Source organism: Athene cunicularia (genome assembly GCF_003259725.1).
Source record: "Athene cunicularia isolate RWA chromosome 1 unlocalized genomic scaffold, athCun1 chr1_part2, whole genome shotgun sequence".
Classification (NCBI taxonomy): domain Eukaryota; kingdom Metazoa; phylum Chordata; class Aves; order Strigiformes; family Strigidae; genus Athene; species Athene cunicularia.
Window position 1 is genome coordinate 14,050,654 of NW_020799092.1, and position 19,926 is coordinate 14,070,579.

Consider the following 19,926-nt stretch of genomic DNA (forward strand, 5'->3'; position numbering starts at 1 on the left):
GTCCACTGCAATCCCTTAATTTTCCCAATTGGGATGGGATACCACTCACCCATAGAACACCATGAACAGAACAACTAGATGGACAAAGTTGACAGTAGCAGCTGTGGTACAAATAGCTAGTAATTGGTCCTGTCCCCACAGCAGAGCTGTGCCAGACACTCTCATATCGTGCTGGGAACGCAGCTGGGTCAAGCTGGGTAAAGTCACCCAACACCCTCACCTCTTCATTTAGTTGGATGCCTTTGTTCAGGTTGCTGGAAACATTATGCCTCAGCTACAGTGTTAAAAATAAACTTTTTCGTTATCTACTCCTAATTCACTAGAGAAAAAACACTCCAGGAAAGCCAGTAGACTCTGTGCAATCTTTCTGTCAGGCCTTCACTGCCATTATCACCAACTAGGCACAACTCCACTTGACCACCACCCTTTTGCCAGGCAGACCACTGCCCATGCTTGCCTATAAAGTGTGGAACCAAAGCTGTTTGGTCAGTTGCTCCCAGAGTCTGCAGTCTTCATATCCCTCCTACTCTTTCTTGGCTGCAAGAAGCAATCTGCCTTTAGTGGAGAGATGTTTAGTGATAAGTTTCAGGTTCTCAGCAGGATCATTTTATGGTCAGAGTTGAGCAACAATTTATATTTTTCACTCAACTTTCCAAAATAAGTCTTTATTCTGTAAAAAGATGAACAATTTTTTTTTCCAAGCTTTTCCTTCCAACAGAGCTAGGAGAACCACAAAAAACTCCCAACAGATTACATTTCCCACGTGTTATTAGCAGTGTTCTCACTGAAATAGTTTTGTGAACTCAGGTTGGTTTTGGTCCAGTGCTCTGATTTCTTGGGTATGGTAGCATTTCAGTGAATTCTGACTTTGGGCTCATAATGCAGTCTTGCTTGAAACTGCACCCTATGGACACCAAGACCATCTTCTATTAATCTCTTATGGAGTTTGGGAAGGTTGCAGAAAGGCCAGGCCACTGCAAACAGTGCAGTGAGTCCATCCTCTTTAAAGCAGAAAGGGAAAGAAGGACAAATTTGCAAAATCACTCATTTGTTACTTTGGAACAAGAGATACATAAGCCAAAAGTTTCTTTTCATCTTTTGCCTTGAAAGAACTTTGGAGTTAAGAAAGCATTTCTCCCTGATGGTTCTCAAAGCTTAGAGAAGAGATTTCAGTAGTATCTAGGTTGGTTATCTCTCAAATAGGAAAAGAGCTGCTTTGTTTTCTCTTTCAGGAATCACAAGACTGACATTTAAAAGAAGCCACAGTGCACCATTAGTCAAGCACTTGGCTCTCAGGATATGCCAAAACTGAGGCTTTGTGCTTGACCTCCACTCCACATTCTTCACCTCTGGGAACCAGCATTACAATGCTATTTACATAATCACAGAATTTCCCTAATACAACTGTATGCTTTTCCCCATGCACCATCAAGTTGTATCTACATTAGGGAAGTAAAGGTCATGTCAAACACATCCCTAGATTCACCAATAATAGAGGGAGGGGAAAAAAAAAAATCTGCATTTTGGAGGATGGAGAAAATTAATTCTCACTATCTCATTTTTATCTAACCCACCCCCCCCCAGTGAAAACAAACAAACAAACCCTTAAATTATAGTTAGAAAAACTTTTATCTAATTTTTGGTGACACTGAAAATTGAGTCAAAGTTATTTAGTGGGTATTTTGTATCTGTCTCAAGGACTATTACAGAAGTAATGCATATGCAGGTTGTGCGCTCTTCTGCACAAAATACTACTAAAATGTAATCTGACAAACAGATTTTTCCTAATGCTACTAGCTCACAGTAAAAAAAAAAAATAAAAAATTCTCAGTTCTCATTGAATCCATAAGCAAGGAATGACAAGGAGGGAATGGGAGGCATTTCAGCAGTGTTGCTGCTTAATGTCAAACCCTGGTGTCAAGTGGCAAAGGCAGCATGATTCAAATAGAGGAAGAAAGGGGTAAGCGCACATGCACACAGAAGCAGAAGGGAGGGGAAAAGCAGCCTAATCAAAACTAACAGCAGGATTTCTGCTCACACTTCAAACTGAGAGCAGATAAAGCCCTTCATTTTCGGTTCTTGAAAGCAAACCCCAGGAGTCCATGTGGAGAAATGCTCTGCAAAGAACTGACAATCCTTTGAATTCAGTAATTTTCAGAAGTACCACCCTCCTTCCACCTCCCTATTCTCAGTCATTTATTCACTAGTACTATTACACACTTACTGACCTTTTATATGACAAACCCAAGGTTCACTTTTGGAGCCTGAAGGTTCAATTACCGGTACTCATTTTGGATGACTTCCTATCCTCTCTCTCCCCTCCACTTCAAGCTGTCAATTGTTTCAACCAAATCTCTTCAGAAGTCTAGGTATTCAGCATCTTTTCTTCTTTTTGTTAAAAGGTATTGCATACCTCCTGGCTTCATGCTGTCTATTCCAGTCTGAAGATCATTTCCCACACCACACACCACACACCCCCCACCCCCAGCTTTTTCCCTGAAGACACATTTTATTAATTTAGGGTCAGCATCACAGAAGCCATTTGGGAACCTAGATTATACAGACAGGCATCCAGTGAGACTTAGAGGAACCTCTGATAAGTCTGGACAACCCCTTGAAAGTCAGCAAGAAACTTAAACTTGACGTTTTGGGGCACTGGTGCATTGCAACAGTTCCAGCACATACCCTTTGGTACCTGAATATCACCAGGGCCAGACTCACAGCAACCAACATCATACAGAAAACAGTAACTGGGGTTTAAAAACTTAGAGCATGCCCAGCACTAAGACAAGATTCTCAAAACTTGTAGCAGAGCATTGCACCATTGCAAAGACACAACCAGAAGAGAAAAGGTATGGGCCAGATTTACAGAAGTTTGTTGCCATACTTCAACATTGACAGGCCCTGTGCAAGCAACTTCTGCCAATGTAGCTAGCCTTTGCCAATTGCATTCTTAAGCGTCTTAAAAAGATGTACCAGCATCCTTGTCAAAAAAGTTCCCAAATATCTCAAGCAGGACTACGAAGGCATGCCCTGTAACTCCACTCAGTTCCAACACAGCATTAAAGCTTCAGCTTCTAAGTGCTAAAAAACTCTCAGTGCTTATAACCAGAACATATCCATCATATGGGAGGGGGAAATCTCAGACTTCAATATGATGCTGGGATTTGAAAAAGAAAGTAGCAAGAGTGTCTTCTGCAAGATGTATTACTTTCTGCTGGTATTTTTGCAGATGATGAGGATTAGTTTCATGCTGTCTTGCAGCATGATCAAAAGCAATGTAAGGATAATAATTAACTGAATTCTATTGCTAGCTGTCACAAGTGATAAATACAACGCATAATTAAACATGTGGCACCTAGACGGCCTGGAGGAAACAATTATTTAGTGCTTTCATTAGGATAGACTCATTTCTCTCACATTTTTTCATTACATGCTCACGTTTCACAAATCCGCTGAAGATCAACAGCTTTATGTTAGCTCCTGTGGCTGCAGCTGCCCAAGAGCTGCCCACTGGGAACAGACCCAACATGTATTGCTGGACAAGTGCCCACCTTGTGAGTACAGAAGAATCTGCATCTCCAGAAGAACGCAGGTGAAAACCTGGACCAGGTTCTCTAGGCCCAGCAGCTCAAAGACCTCCCGCAGAGGGTAGTCAGAAAGCGGCAGCTCATTGGGCCCAGGCCTCTGGCAAATGATGGGCTCGTAAACCCCATAAAACTTCAGTGACCTCCCCGGGGGTGGCAGGGGCACCTCGTAGAGGATGTTGTGGATGTAGCTCTCCAGGGGCAGAGGCGGCGGCTGCTGGGAGGTCACTGCTTTATAGAGCTGGATCAGGAACTTCTTGCAGGCTTGCATGAAGGGCAGAGGGGTGATGAGGCATATGCATTTGGAGACGTACAGTGTGTCTCTGCTGATGTCATAGGAGTTGTATCGCTGGAGCTTGGCGAGGGAAGTAGCGTCACCCTCATCAATGCTGCTGGCCAGGGAGTCCATGCTGCACGAGGAGGAGGCACAGACGCTGCTGTATTGCTCTGCATTGTGCATCTGGTAGAGTGTCTGCATGGCTGTGCAGATCTGCTTGCTGGTGACCTCCTCGTAGAACGTGAGCACAAACCCGTATGTACGAGAACCATCTTCCCTGGTGATGATGAATGAATGGAGCTGCGGATCTCTGTTATCTGCCTGCGTCCTGAAAGACAGCCCTTTGGGCATACACAGCTAGACAAAGAGAAAAAAAATAGATACAGTTATCTAAGGTATCATTTTATTTTGTTATTTTTGCTTTCATGGCACATTCTTTTTATCCACCACATCATAAAAAGCCATTTATCATTAAACATAATCCCTCTGAAAAGTAGCCCAAGAACAAACAGCCTAAAACTGATGCTACTTAAAAGAGGTAGACAGAAAGGAAAACACCCTTCAAAATGACCTATCTATTATGTCATTACAACTCATTTTCATTACTTTGAAATTATTTTCACTACTGTCTTTGTCTCACTTACTTAAGCATCAAATAAAAACAATCTCTTTTGTTCTCATTTTAGAGTATTGTGGGCACAATATCTGCGAATCAGAGAGCCAATGAAGCATCTTATACCACTGAGTTCAAATTACACAGACTTCTTGAAATTCTTTGATCTTCCCTAATATTCTTAAAAGGAAAATACCCACAACTGACTGACAGCTATTACATTTACTTTCTTCCTTAAGTGCTACAAAATAGCTTAGAATGGAAGAAGGGGGCAGGAGGGACAAGACGGGGAGGGGAGATAAACGCCCAAAATGTATGAAAGCCTCATTTATTGATGCACCACTCAGCAGAATATTTTGCAGTGATTCTACTACACTGGGTGTTTCTCTGAAACATAGCCCTAGTGATAATAACTCAAGGCATTTTTCCAGGCATTCCTCAGGAATTCTATCAGCTAATACAAAATAGCAAACATCCAGCAAAACTTGTTTGAATGCGCGTCAGCATGAAACTCCTCATGTTCTAGCTAAATCAGTATGTTTATAAACCAAGAACTAAAGCTTCCTTTGAACCTTCCCTCTGAAGAAATAAAAGGAAAGAAGAGAGTGAGAGCCTTCAAAGTGCTCCTCCTGTCTGTTCCAAAAGGCAACACTAGAAGCCAACTTTCCCAAGGGATGCGAACCTACACACAACTGAGTGCATCCCCTAATGTCTCACCTTGACCAGAAGTAAATTCTTCTGATGGTAGGTCAAGAGAAATAATTATAAGTTTTCAGGTGCATCCTACCCTGAACTTCACCAGTGCACCTTGCAGAGACCATTTGACAACCTGATAAAGTTGGTTAAGGCTTCTCCAATAAAGAAGTCATAAAAAAAAAAAAAAATCCTATTTTCACACTTTATTTAAATTTATTCTGCACAATAAATATCTCAACCTAATTTTTTACAGGTTTGCTTAATAAAAATTTATTTCCAGAATGTGGGCATTCAATGGTGGATATAGCTTTATCAAATCCAATCAGGCTGAAATCACAGGTTTTTAATCTCAACACCAAAGACTATATTTTATTCATTTCACAGAAAAATACCTGGATAAGCAAATTATATGTACTGGTACAATCAAGAATGGGTAAACATTAGGGAAATTCAGACCATCTGAGATGGCTTCAGAAGGCTGTTTTAAAAAAATTTCTTCTAAGTCTTAATTATTATCCCTTGTCCTTTATATACCGAGTATACACACACAAAGGGACACCCATCTATTAAGTTTCAGCCACAGCCTGGCATAGGCAGAATATCAACATTTTAAGACCCTGGCTGCAAACCCTGGCCCAGAAACTGCTGCTGTTAGACCTACAAGAGGACACAGGGAAAGGCAGAGAAAGAATGAAGACGGGAAAGCACCGATGCAGGGAAGAACGAGCAAGAGTCACTTAAGAAGTTAAGATCAAAGGGAACGGCCTGTGCTCATTTTCCAGCAATACAGAAAGCTTCAAATTTGCAGTTAATACATGAAAACTTTCATCTTGGTGCCTTGGACATCAATCACTTCCCATCTCATCTGTGTTTGCCACATGCACCACAGGAGAGTGTTGGGGAAGGGCAGCTTGGGATGTGCTAAGGGGGTTGAAAGCTTTGCCTGCTAGTGAAGCTGGCTGACAAACAGTAAGGCGGCAGTCAGTTACCCTTATCGCATCTTTCTATAAACACAGAAAACTATCTAATATTACCAATCAAAAGACAGGATTTTGGTTTTCAGAGCACTTTACTATTTATATTTAAACATATCAATCAGAAGAAAAATATAGAATTAAATCATACTTGCAATAAGGATTATAATCAACATGGTTTGTAAAAACAAAAGGAAGCTGCATAAAGACAGGCAAAAACGTATCAGCTAATCCGTACCCCATCTCTGGAAGTGATGTGTAGGAGATACACTGCTCCCAGACATGGAAGCAGGACACACACATGCACACTGTAATCCCTCCCTCCTTCCTCCTCCCAGTCATAATCAGTTACAGATATTTCGGAAACAAAAGTCCCCTCTGGACCACTGCCCATTAGCACCGGTTCACCTCTTCACCACTAGATCCTCTATTTCACTTTTTAAGCCCCTATATATTTTTCATGTTCACAACATGCTGTGGCAGCAAACTCCATACCCAAATTGCACTGTGGGTGAGGGGATGGAGAGAGAAATGCTTTAGCTTGGTACTAAAGCCTGTTCCTTCAAATTACACTGGGGAACCTTTAGTTCTTTTATTTCAGTATATGAGATGTTAAACAGACAATGCTTCCTTAAAGGCTTCAGAAATACAGGCAAAGATTTATATACCCAAATGAACCAGCAGGCTAAAATAGGAGGTTTATTTCCTAAAAAATTCACTTTCCTCTCTACTGAGAACTTCAGTTTAGTACAACTCGTTACTTGCAGAATGGCCACTGAAGATATGTGACATTAGGCAGGAATAATCACAAAAAGCAGTGGGGGGAAAGAAATATTTCCCTATTAAAGAGAACTCTGCATTTTGATTTATACTTTGAAAGGGAGAGAAAACATGACTTTGTAGGCAGAGTGATTGCTTGGGACTTCAGGGGTTATTTTTAAAGTGACAGGATGGTTTCAGAAGGCAATTGAAATTCTTTAAGCATCCAGCAAAGCCAGAGTTCTCACAAGTTAACCTTCAAGGATTTATGCATTTTCTTCTCTGAGGAAAATTGCTTCTGGAAGCTCACATAAAGCAAACACATAGGCAGAACTAATACAGCAAGGCAAGATCAGAAAGGCCAATAATTGCCTCCAGGGATTCTGTGGAGGTGGATTTTACTTTAAATAATGTTTCAGATCAAAACAATAAAGAAGTTTTCCAGAAGATGATTTAAAAGACCATTAAATACTGCTGCTGTTAGTAAATGCTTTTTTTTTTCCCTCTAAGACACATTGCAAATGAAAGATGTGCTCTTCAGCTATATGATTCCAGCGGAATGCAGTTCAGTTCAATCATTTTATTTTAATAGGTCTCTTGCTGGTTTTAGTATTCCATTTTTGTCCAATAATATGATCGCATTTCATGAATACTAGACATTTTCAACTGTAATGTGAGAGACAAATAATGCAGCAATTCCAGCTATTACCTCTTGCTGCTATATTCCTGCTGCACACCCCCATCACTTCTTCTCTGAACACCTCCAATTCAAAGATATAACTAAATGGCATAAGTACCCTTGGTAGTTATTATCATCTTAACATCGTTCATTATCATTAGCATCGTTCCGAGTCCTTCATGCCTTCTGTATAAGCACAGCGATGTGGAGGCCTGCCCAAACACCACACCACCTCCATCAGTGTACATTTGGAAGCAGAGGACAGAAATGCCCAGCTGTCAGTGGGCAGAGGGAATAACCAGGCTCATCTCTGCCTTCCTACGGATGTGCAGTGCCACAGCATCAGCTATCACTGCTACTTCCAGCCCCTGTGTTTTCATGTTAAATATCTGGCACAATGCTAAAAAATAAAATTCATTGGAAACAGATGAACTTCAGCTGTCTATATCTTCACAATTGCAGAGAAGTTCCAAATGCATTTTTGCATTTGCAGAAGCCATTTTATTGTGGGTTTTATGTGTTCCCCATCTCTCCATCTCCTGGGTGAGGACCAGGAGGTTCTCTTGACTTCATACCTGCACCATACAATAAGGTTAGTTCTATTCTGAAGTAGCTAGTATGTAGTCCTACCCTCCTCAAATGGGAAGTACATCCAAACTAGACTGAGGGGAAGGGGTTCCCTAATTTTCCAGTTTTGAGTTAGACGTGACACATTTTTTTGAAAAGAGATGGAAGCTACAATATTGTTCAATGTTATTATTACATCAACCGGTTACTTTTAAGTTATAAGATGAATATAATTTTCTGTACTGGGAAGCTCAAATACCAGTAATCTGTTGTCTTTGTCAGGACACGTTAACAAGTGCTTTGGTGATTTTGGAAACATACTTTGAATAGCAACTCTTTGGGAAAATTTCCAGTGGATCATCAGTCTTCCAGTTGTCACTTCCCCCACTCCATAAACTGTTTTCTTCTCCCTCTCCTGTTCATGGGACTTAGCCACACAGACATTCACATCAAATTTAGCCATGAGGAAAGAGACATACAGAAAATGCATCGGTGCAGGTGCCGTTAAAAGTGACTACCCAACAAAAGCTTTGGTTTAAGGTAAGTTCCAGCTTCTGCGTAAAGATTCCTCTTTCCCTTGTTATATGCAGCACCAAAGTTTTTTATACTCAAAACCTTCACATGGATATTAGTATCTTAAAAATGCCTTGGTTTACCTCCTTCCCACCTGTGGATATGTATCCTGAGTGAGTACACCCAGTCACTGAGATGATGGTTAGAATAGTTTCATCATGGAGCAGACTTAACTAGAACTAATGAGGGAAATGTGCCTGAAAGTATTTGGTATTTTCACAACACTACCTCTTCCTCTACAGCTTTTCAACCTGCATGCCTAGCGGTTACTTTTAGGCCCAGCAGAAGCACCTTGTTCATCACATCACAAGGGCTGGTTGTTAAAAACCCAGGAACCACTTGAGAGTTGAAGGTGTCAGGAAACAGCTTGAGAAGAGAGTTTCTCTACCTACCATGTTGACAGCATCTTGATCAAAGGGGTTCCACTCAATGTTCTGAGGATAATGGGCCAAAACTTTGGACTTGAAGGTTCTTCTTAAGGGACTCTGGTCGAAATTCTCTCCTGCAACAAATGAAATAATGACATGTCACAGCAGTGAGGCTTCAGAGAGCTGGCCTGGGCAGCTTTCTTTCACCTTTTTTTTTTTTTTTTTTTTTTGTGAAATCTGAAGGGAATTTTCATTCTTAACAGAACTACTTTTAAAAAAAGAAACCAAAAAGATGCACATTCAGACTGATCTTATTCTCCTTCCCACAAAATCTTACTACAGTTGCAACACAGCTTCCAGCTTAGTATTTATGGCATAGAAATTTATTAAGAGAAAAAATACTGCTGGAGTTTTATGGAAGACGACCCTGCAAACAACTGAGTTCTCCACCTTCTCCTATAGCTAGAATATCTAGAGATGGCTTTACTTAGACACTGAAAGATCATGTTCCTCAATTTTGTTAGAAACTGTCTTATGGTCAGTAAAAAGTATGAGCGCCTTCCAGCTATTATTAATTGTTCACTGATTCATTATAAATAATATTTTTATATTGCAAGTCCTGTGTGAAGGTTAAACATTTATTTTTTCTACATCAAATTTCAAGGACAGACTTTTTCCACACAAAGAATTCAGCAAGTGCAAAGAGGAAGACTGAAATTAGACTTCAAGCAGAAATGCATCTGGTTGTCAGCATACAAATAGTGTATTTCACAGTGATATTGTTAATGGAGTTTCCACCGTTGGATAGCTTTCATTATGCACACAGTAATCAAAAGAAGTTCTTAAAAATCTATTAATTGTATTACCAACTACTACACTTTTCTCAGTTATCACGTTGCTAATTTTAGGCTTTTTGCTTTAAAGACTACAAGTGGGTCTTTCCTGTTCAGTTCCTTTCTCACTTAAGAAATGAATGGAATGAAAGCCTTTAAGTTCACAGGGTGAAATGTCTTTCACAAAACCCTACTTTGCACTCAAAGGCTCCTTTTGGGACATCTTAGTGTTACCTAGATACTTTTAAAAATATGTTACTGAAATAGAATTGGATCTCTTTTCTTAAAAAAAAAACCCCAAAGAATATTCCTCTTTACACTTAAAGAGAGCACCAGTATTTCATTAATGCTTTTAATGAGAGGTTATTTTCAATGAAAAAATAATCACTTGGCGAGCTCTAAGGGCAATCCACTGTACCTGCAGAAAAGTTGAACGACAAGTCACTAACCTCACTAACCCTTCTCTGAAGGCAACATGAACTGCAGGAGCATAATTTGTGCTTGCTGAGTTACATATGACAACTCAACCTTTGCACAGTTAGTGGCCTCTGAGTGATGTTGCAAAATTCACAGTTCAGCAGTTCTGAGGCCACAGCCATGTGGCACGTGCCCTTTGCTCCTTGCGAAGCACAGTCTGAAAGCTCAGAGTGAATTAGTCCAAGGCAATTTCTGTACAAACTGATATTTGAGAGCAGAGCTGCTCCGTCTGCCTGGCAGAGCTTGGGATCTGCAGATAATTGCAGGGAACACAATATGACGGAGAAAAACACACTGGCATTTCACAAGGTAAAAATTATCCAGGCAAAGTTTTAGGAGGGTTGAAAACCCTTTGTTGTGTGAAACCCTTAACACATCTTCAGTGTGGAGGAGGGCAGAGCCTGCACTGCCTCTCAGGGGCTGCAGTGCCAGGGACATCCCAGTGGCACCTGCACAGCAGAGGCAGTGGGGGAAGAGGAGGTGAAGGGCAGGCATTTCTGGCTGGTGTTGCAGCTGCCCGCTTGGTGGGGAAGGGGAAGCGGAGGCTTACGGCGGAGCTCCCCTCCACGAGGATGTGTGCGGGCAGGTGGAAATTCCTTGAGATGCACGAGTCAGCTGTGGGACGGCAGCTTGCCCGGCTGTAAGAGCGGCTGCATCGAGTGGGCTCAGGAGCCAGATACAGGAGAGCTAACCAGCTCTTCCAACAGCACTCACTTCCAAATACACTCAGAGAAAGAGTTTAAAACCTTTTCCTTCCCAAGACAACTCCAAGATTTTAAAGATACGGGTATTGTTATACAGTGGCTTATTTTAGCACAGGAGTTAGACACATTGCAGCTTTTTTTCCTTCCTAGCACTACGTCTGTCTCCCCTGATTTTGCCAGGTAACCTGGGGGAGAAAAGCAAATAAGCTTCTACAAGGATGTTTTGTGCTTGGGAGGAGAAAAAGTGCAAGATGATGCAACGCTGCAGCCATATTTCCTGGGGCAGGAGTACATGGAAATGGTAACATGTGGAGAGCTCTGGCAGGGGAATCCAACTTGCTTCTGGAATTGCTCAAGGCAAACCAGAAATTCAACAGAAGTGTGTGTAACATAGAAATAAAGAAAACTGAATGCATCAGCCAAACTGCATCAAATTAAAAGACATGTCGGGGTTTAGCTGATTAGTTAATCACATCTGCCAAGTTGGATCAGACTTGCCACTAGCTGCTATGGCAATCCAGAGCATAAGCTCCATTAAGATCCTTCTCCATGCTCCGTTTACAAAGCTCAGACTGAAGTTCACAAAACTAAAGACCATTACTCTATTACAGAACATGGCAGTAGAATAACCTCTTCTTTTGGTCCAGAAGTTCTTTGCAGAGGCATTAGTGATAAAGATATAGTGTCATCCACCAATTCTTAAAATTTCACAATATAAAAATTTTCCTGTATTTTTTTTTTTAATTTCACAAAATAAAAATTTCAACAAGCAAAGACAGCAAAAATTCTCTCTCCAGGTATGCACTTAAACATACTTGGCCACATTTTTAATTCTTAGTATCAAACAGTAATTAATGTGCTTGTATACTCAAATAAATATGCATGAAGTTGTTTCCTAATTAGATCTCCAATCTTTCGCACATCTGACAGAGTTTACCTTACAACTGAATTAACAGAAAGGCAGATACTTGATGCTAAATTTGTTTGGCTGCTTCCACTAAAAGTTCAAAGAGCATCTGGATGACTTCAATAAGTTCCCCACTGCTAAGAGCAAGTCATTGCTGCAGTCCAAATTTCTTCAAAGGTTTTCTTTTTCGTGACAAAAAAATTCTACTGTAACCTAATGCTAATTGAGTAATTTGTCTGGTTCAGAGGCACTCATCACCTCTGCAGTTCAGTGGTTGAGACCTACACAGGCTCTTTGGGGGCCGGTTTTCCTCTCTACATTTTGTATAGGTGTTGTAAAAACACTTTTGCTTGAAAAATAGCCCCCAGTGATGACAGTCAACAATAAATTGATTAATCATCTGGTATTAACACATAACTGCAAATGGGACTCCAGTAGCAATGCACATTAATTCCACATTTACTGTTTCTAGTGACTGTGTTCACTTAAAGGCACCAAAGAAATCAAAGCAGGCTTTGCCCAATGCGCTAGGCATGCTCAAGAGAGCCCCACTACCTACACACCTCAGACATGTGGCATCTCAGGGAATGTGGCTGTGTTGTTTAGATTGAGTGGAACAGCAAACCACCCAACTTTCACCTAAATAACTTCCACATGCACCCAGAAGCCTAAGCTTGTGGTGGAGCAGAGGGCAGCTGCTGCACAGTGCTAGGTGTTGTCTTGCCTTTAACCTGTCCTCTGGCGTTACAGAGCACTGGCAGACTCTGGAAGCACGTCAGACTTCTCACAGGGATTTGGGAAGCAGTACTGGAAGATTTCTCCATGGGAAAATATCCTCCTTTCCTAGTAACCTCACCAAATAAAGGTGTACTTATTTCCAAGTTAGACCAAAATACATCACTAGTTAGGTAAGAGCGAGGAAGGTCTTGATTTTTTGCTGTTCTTGTTATTGAATATCCATCATCTCATTTTCTATAACCACATCCCCAAAATCTTGACAGGCAATAATACTCTGGTGGCATCTGAAACCAGTGAAGAAGGTTAAGGCATGTTTGCCTATAAACCACTGTAATAATGAAAAACTGAGGGTTTCAATCAATTTCTGGAAATGACCATAATTTGTATGCTGCTGCAAATACTCATGCAGTTGTTTAGACAACAGAAAAAAAAAGTTTTGTTTATGAAGCACAAGCATTGCTTTAAGAAATCCAGCTTCCCAAAACCAGCAGTAACAATCTCCTAGTAGGCTGACAACATGGATTTATTTTATCCAGAAAAGTAAATGGCACAAATAACTTACCTTTGCAGAGTCTCTGCAGGGTTTGCATTTTACTACTCCAGTAGTTTTTTAAAAATATAAATTAAAGGTAAAACACACACAGAGAAAATAGAATTATCGCAATCGGTGATCATGAGACAAAACAGAAGATACCACACTGGAGTGAATCAATCAGTTAATTAGATCGAAAGGACACAACATCACACTCCCCATAGAAAGCTGCCTCCTGGGAAGCCAGGCAGGGTAAGCTTTTAGAGAAGATCTATAATTTAGGAAAGAAACAGTACAAGGATATGACAGAAAGCAGCCTGCATGTCAGGGTGAAATGTCATCATTTGGCCAAACTAGCAGGAAACACCTCGACTCTCACCAAAATGAGATGAGACAGCCAGCTCCACACTGACAAGCAGCTGGAAGAGAACCACAGGGAGAAAAACCTTCTTGGCAAACATGAGGAAAGGGATCCGAACTAAAGGGTACCAGATATTATCAGCACTCAGCCTTGGTAGTTCTGAACTGCTGAGTCACATGTGGCAAATAAAATTTATTTAGCTGTTATTCTAGGCAAACTGGATTTTCATTAAACCTACTATGTGCTTTTAAGTGCTTGCTTGCTAAGTTCCCAAACTTGATTAGCAAGGCACATTAAAAATGAAGCAAGTATCAAATGCAAACGGAATCCATATACTAAAATATTAATGGCCAGATAACAGTACTATGAATACAGACAGAAACATTGTATTTGATGCATGATACCCATTCATGCAAACAGTATCTCTCAGTGTAAGCTGCCTCTCAGAAGCAAATTAAAAATTTAGTTTTGAATGGAATCCTTTTGCTCTCAAGATATTTAAGAAAAATAAATCATTCAAGTACTTTTCAAAATAGTTTAAAATGTTTCAGACCCAAGTTCCACTTCAATTGGATAGTATATCCTATGTAAAGGCACTTCTAAACAACTTGTACCTTCTCTTTAAGGCACTAATTTTTAAAGGGACATTTAGTTTCAAATTAAAATCAAACGGTGAAGTAATGGATGCTAGATCAAGAGAAAACATGCTAATTTAATTTCAAAATGAAAATATTTCCCACAGTTAGAAAATAAGCCTGATCTGTGTTTTGGATGAAGGATACAGTTGCTAAGGAAGTGTAGCTACAGTTGTGAGGTTGTCAGTCGTGATGGTCTTCATATGAGTGATCATATTTAAAAATTGAGTGGACTTAAGGTTTAAGCAGATTTGTTAATTTATTATCACAGCTATAGAGACAAAACAAAATATGTACCAAATAGGCAGAGGCATCCTCCACGCACACCCTCTGGCCCAGGGAATGCGAGCTATCTGTCACTCCTTCCAAGCTCTGGAACGTAGACAGGAATGCTTGTGACCACAGAAATAAAAATATCTTTTATTCCTTTAGAGGAACAAACTGGGAGCATAACTACGCACAGTACTGCACCTCATGGTGACAACCTATTTGATAGCTATTTCTAATTAAAAGCATTCAGCACATCCAGCTATGTTCTTTCCCTGAAGGCTGAACTTTATTAAGCTTATTGGACAACTGGATGACCCTGAACAAGAAGCAAGTAATATATAACGTGCAAGTGAGAAAACAACATGGCATGGGGAAAGGAATAATAGTGCTTGTCTGGGGAGCAACTAAGCTGTTAATTCTCAGGTTCAGGAACTAGTTAAAGTAGTGCAGAAACTGGGCTCTGCTGCTTTTCTTCTGTGCCTCACCAGGACACCAAGGTGGCAGTGGTAGTCTTGCCAGAGTTCAAGGACATTAAGTCAAAGGCATGATTTCTGACCACTTATTCTCATAATCTTACAGTGGAAGAGGGAAATTATATGAAAGTGAGGACTAGGACAAGGCAGACGAAACAGCTTTCAATCCAAAATTTTAAAATCTGAGTAGTCTGTGAGACGGTGGTGGCTTGTGGGGGCAGGGCTGGGGAGGGGGGCAGGGTCTAACCTACCTCTTGCATGTCAATATGTAAAAGAATTGATGTATCATATTTAAGCAGGAAACCATTGTGGGTTGTGTACCCTATCAATACATCTAAATGATTTGGCTTTTTTGAGGAGTGTGCGTATCGTTGTGGACTTCACTAATACTGCTATTTAAATCTAGACTGCAAAACATGGCTCCTTGAGGTGTTAGGAACCTTTGGGTCTCTGTAGCAGAAACTGGTGGAGTTGGACCTTCCAGTACCCTTTGTTCACAGATCTATATAACAAGCCTAGTTGGATTTCTGGATAAGTATCCTCTCATGCAGCCTCACACAAGATATTGTTCAGTTTTTATCAAGCACACAAAGATCTAGCATATCATATATGCACCAATATACCTGACACCACTTGAGACATTTTGTTGGAGAGTGGAAGCACATCTGCCAAGAGAGATTCAAGAAATAGAATTTACCAGATATTGATTTAAATTAGGTAAAAGAATGAAAAAATCCAGGGATTTTGGGTTTGCTTTTGAATTCCAACCCTTAATTTGATTCAAGGGGAGTGAAAAGATTAAAATAAAGAGATAGAGAGGGCCTAGTGATTGTTTTGTCCTTAACCCCTCTTTACCTGAGGTTTTGTCTGCAGTATCTGAGCTCTTGCCATGGAGATCTGCTTCTAGCCATTTGTACAAGACTACACAACATAACAAACAGAGATAAAAAAAGTAAATATGAACAAAATGAAGAGATATACAAAACTACTGGGGAAGGGAAAAAACGTGAAGCAGACTTTAAACATGCCCCCTTGCAACCTCTCTTCCCCCCACTACTGACAAAGGGTAAATCCACATAAATAAAACCCTCCACGACCGAATTATTATCAAGGTGTTGAATGCAATGAGAGACATTGTAGAAATACTTGTCAAAATTAGCAACAAGATTAAATTCTCAGTACTTCAAACAGCATACTGCCATACACCTTCCCTGTTATGAAAGATATCTTTGTTCATATATTGAGCCATTCCAGAGCCTGTGAAACTTAGGGAGAAAACCACCAGTTCTTTAACTGGTGTTGAACTAAAGTCAAGAAGTATTCTTTAGTATAATACTGTTATCTATGCTGTTACACCTTCAATGCTCTACCGCATGCCATTTTCAGTACTTAGTGAAGTTACCCAATAGCTCTACTCATCATTGCTGTCTCATAATAGGGTGGTTTTAGACTAAAATTTGAATAAACTATGTTTAGAACTTGGATGAACAATTTTAATTTCTTCCAGTCCCAGCTACCCCAGCAGGCACTTCTAACAGAAAAGCTTCCTGATAGTATGTCTAACTGAGGTTTCTTCCAACTGGTTTGCTCATCTCTTGCAGAAAATCAAAAGTGTTTTCACAGATGCCATGTCATTCCTTGGTCAAAAAAGTCCCGTTCATACACTACACAAAGCCATTATGCAATCCTCCTTAAGTGTATTTTTATAAACCTGGAGTGTATATTAAAGCTGCAATATCACTGACCTGCCTGGTCATTCAGTTTCTAGGTGTAAATTTAGAGTATTTCCACCACAACCTTCTACTTGAGCTGTTAATCCAGGCATCAGTTCAGAGGATCCAGATAATTCTGCCAAGGCTGTATTTTCTGGGAAGACAGCCCTTGGCAGAGGGCACAGGAGGTCTTTCAATACAGATTTTTAGATGTGAATTTGTATTTTATGTTAACTTTCTCATTTCTTTAGGAGGCACCTGAAGATAACCCACATTCAAATCCGCAGCATGATGTTTTTCCACTCCAGGTGTCTTAAGCTATTTCATTGTACTTTTGAGCTGTCTGAAATAAAAAGTTGCATAAATATTTAAATTAAAGGAAACAAAACAAACAATTGTCAAAGCTGGGACTCCCCTTGCTAATGGCCCATAGCAGCACCGCCTTTACAAGCCTCTTTGCCAGGCTGCCCTGGCAGTTCTCCCCAGAAGTCCTTTACAACTTTATGATTCAAAGAGAATTTGGCACCAAGCTTCCACACATAGCCACCACCTCTGCAATGGAAAATGTGAAAAGGAGAGACGTAATAACTTGTGAAGGGATGTGTAGCCAGGTGCACTGGGACAGTTTCTGGTTTTGCTACCCATTTCAGTATTTTGACCATTTATCATCAGTCATATGGCTAAACAGTCACGTAAGTTATGTAAACACTCCTGCACAAGAAGTCAAATGACAGATCACTGAAATAGAGCTACAAACACTATTGTACAGCCTAATTGTTTATGCAAACACAATATAATGGAATACGACTATTGCCACAAAGTAATTACACTTAGAACAGGCTCAGTATTTCAAAATCCTTTAAAGAAGGAGATTTGTTCACCTATAGAGTTATTGCACAAGCCTAAACAAAGAGAAGGCTCTAACATGAGTAGTTTGCCATCACCCCTTCCTTCTGACCTTGATTAAAATACTTAACTATCTGCCTACAGTGTAACATTATACAGCACTAACACTGTCAGCTTCTTAAAATAACCCCAAGTCCCAGCTGCCAACAGACCACAGACATCCCACTACACTAGCAAACAAGTATGAATTATACCATCTCTTTTACATAAAATTTCATCATAATCATCAAATCTAAAAATTCATGTCTTAAATTATGTCAGTTTGGGTGATTTTTTGCAGTGGGGTCAAGGGAGTTTAATAACCAGGTACCTGAGGTACAGTGCTCCTACGTGATTACCTTGGAATCTGTCCCAAAGGCTGGAACTTATTTAGCAGGAAACAGTGAAGCAGGTATAAAACTGGACCTATACTTATAAATATATGGAGTTATTTATGTATCAGGACTTTATTTTCTCTAGAAATCAAGGTGTGTGGAATTCTCTCATTCTGTTCGTACTATTACACTGCCTTTCAAGCATGGACTCCCAATTCACTGCTAGGCAGTATACAGAAAGTGTGCCCCAAAGATCCTTGGTCCAGCCTGCTTATATACAGTAAGTAGCATATTTTCTTTTTTATTGCATTTTTATATTCAAATATACTGTTAATTTTGAATACTTTATATGGAACGAATGAGTGTTTTTACTAATAGAGAAAAAAATTGAGCAATAATTAAAAGTTCATTTAAATTTAAGTTTCATACATTATTATTCTTAAATTGCCTGCTAACCTTTTGGTTAGTTACATAGCAAATGAGCAGTGTACATAACCATATGAAACTGAAGGGTTTGAAATCTATCTCAGTTCCCAGAAGAACATTAACAATGGCAGAGTTAAAACTGTTCATGCAAGAGCAAGACACCAGCTCAGGTCCTTAAACACCACAGGATGCCAAAGCCTGTCTGGCGAGGGGATCCCTGGCTTTGGAGCAACAGGCACCTGACTGCAGGCTTGGGCTGAAGTGCCAAGGAAGTGAAGGCATTTTAGATGCCATCACATCCTCCGAAAATTTTGGACAGCTTCTTGCTCGTTACAATGCCCATTTCTCATTCCCTGTTTCAGGTGTTCGCCTCCATCTGTGGACTGAATGCAGAAGGCGGCATCCAGTTGTGCCTTTCCCACAGCAGCCCTTTCATGCTTGCACTTCCTACTCAAGGGCAGGATCAAGTTCAAACATACCCAATTTCTACATTAAAACATGATGCTGCACTCTCAGACTGGTTTTGGAAACAGGCACTCACAAACATAATTTTCAATTCAAATGAACCTTAAAGCAGGTTTTGTCCTCTTCTCCACTGGGACAGAGGTAGTACAAGAGTTGTCTCAAGATCTGCTTTATTACATTTGGTACTTCTGGAGATGAGAAAAGGAAAAAAACCCAACCACAAAACCACAACAAAACCCCAACAAAAAACAACCCACGAACAACCAGAACTTGTCATCCTAAGAATCCCTGTACTACTACTGTTTAGGTTTGTGTGCAAGAATGCAGGAAAGAAAGGGGACTTTTTCAGTAAATTTTACTTTGGGGCTTTTTTAGTACAAGGACAAGCAGCTTTGTTTTTATAATTACAGTGCATCCAGTTATCTTTTAAAGCAGGCTTTATTAAGACAGATTGTTTTAAACCACTCTGCAGTGCTCATAATACCATGCACCAGTATTAGTCTCCCTTGACTCATCAGGATGGCAAGTTCCAGGTGTTTTGTTACTTGAAGTTAGAAGTAGTTTCACCAAATCTGCTTTTATATAACAGCAGAGTGTGAATAAATTCATTGATAACACCTTCTGCCACCCTAATTAGGCTCGGCTTGCAAATCAGTACAAGAAAAGAAAGAAGCTTAATTTGGCCTGGACCATTTTCAGCACTAATCAACTTTGACATAAACAGAGCATGAAGATGCCCATACAGCAGCTCAGTCAGCTATGCCTGATTTGGGGTTTTGCTTTTTAGTGGCTTGCTTTCCACCCATCTCGCACAATCCTGAGGCCTTGCTCCCTGGACTTAGCACTGTTATGCTGCACAACAGATTTCTCGATTTCTCTGTTTAAAGAAAACCCTCGTTTTCTGATGTCCCCAAGAGCTGTCCTTTGGTGTGCTGAGCAACAAAGATGATCCAAAGGACTCGTGGTTGGTTTTTAATCAGTGCTCTCCAGAAGCACAGGCTGTGGTGACCAGAAGGAAGCTACCCTCACTTTCTGAAGGTTTTTATTCTTCGGACAGCACAATCCACAACCCAACAGTGG

At 40.3% G+C, this 19,926-nt stretch overlaps 1 protein-coding gene across 2 annotated transcripts in view; it reads right to left on the bottom strand.

Annotated features, from left to right (window-relative positions):
* Positions 1-19,926, bottom strand: part of DENND5B (DENN domain containing 5B) — an 87,183-nt gene that overhangs the window by 54,928 nt on the left and 12,329 nt on the right. For both annotated transcript variants that reach the window (XM_026866554.1, XM_026866543.1), the window contains exons 2-3: positions 9,118-9,227; positions 3,555-4,221 (exon numbers count right to left, since the gene is read on the bottom strand). In XM_026866554.1, coding sequence (XP_026722355.1) covers positions 3,555-4,221; positions 9,118-9,120 — 670 coding nt within the window. In that variant the 5' untranslated portion in view covers positions 9,121-9,227. The remainder of the gene's footprint in view (positions 1-3,554; positions 4,222-9,117; positions 9,228-19,926) is intronic.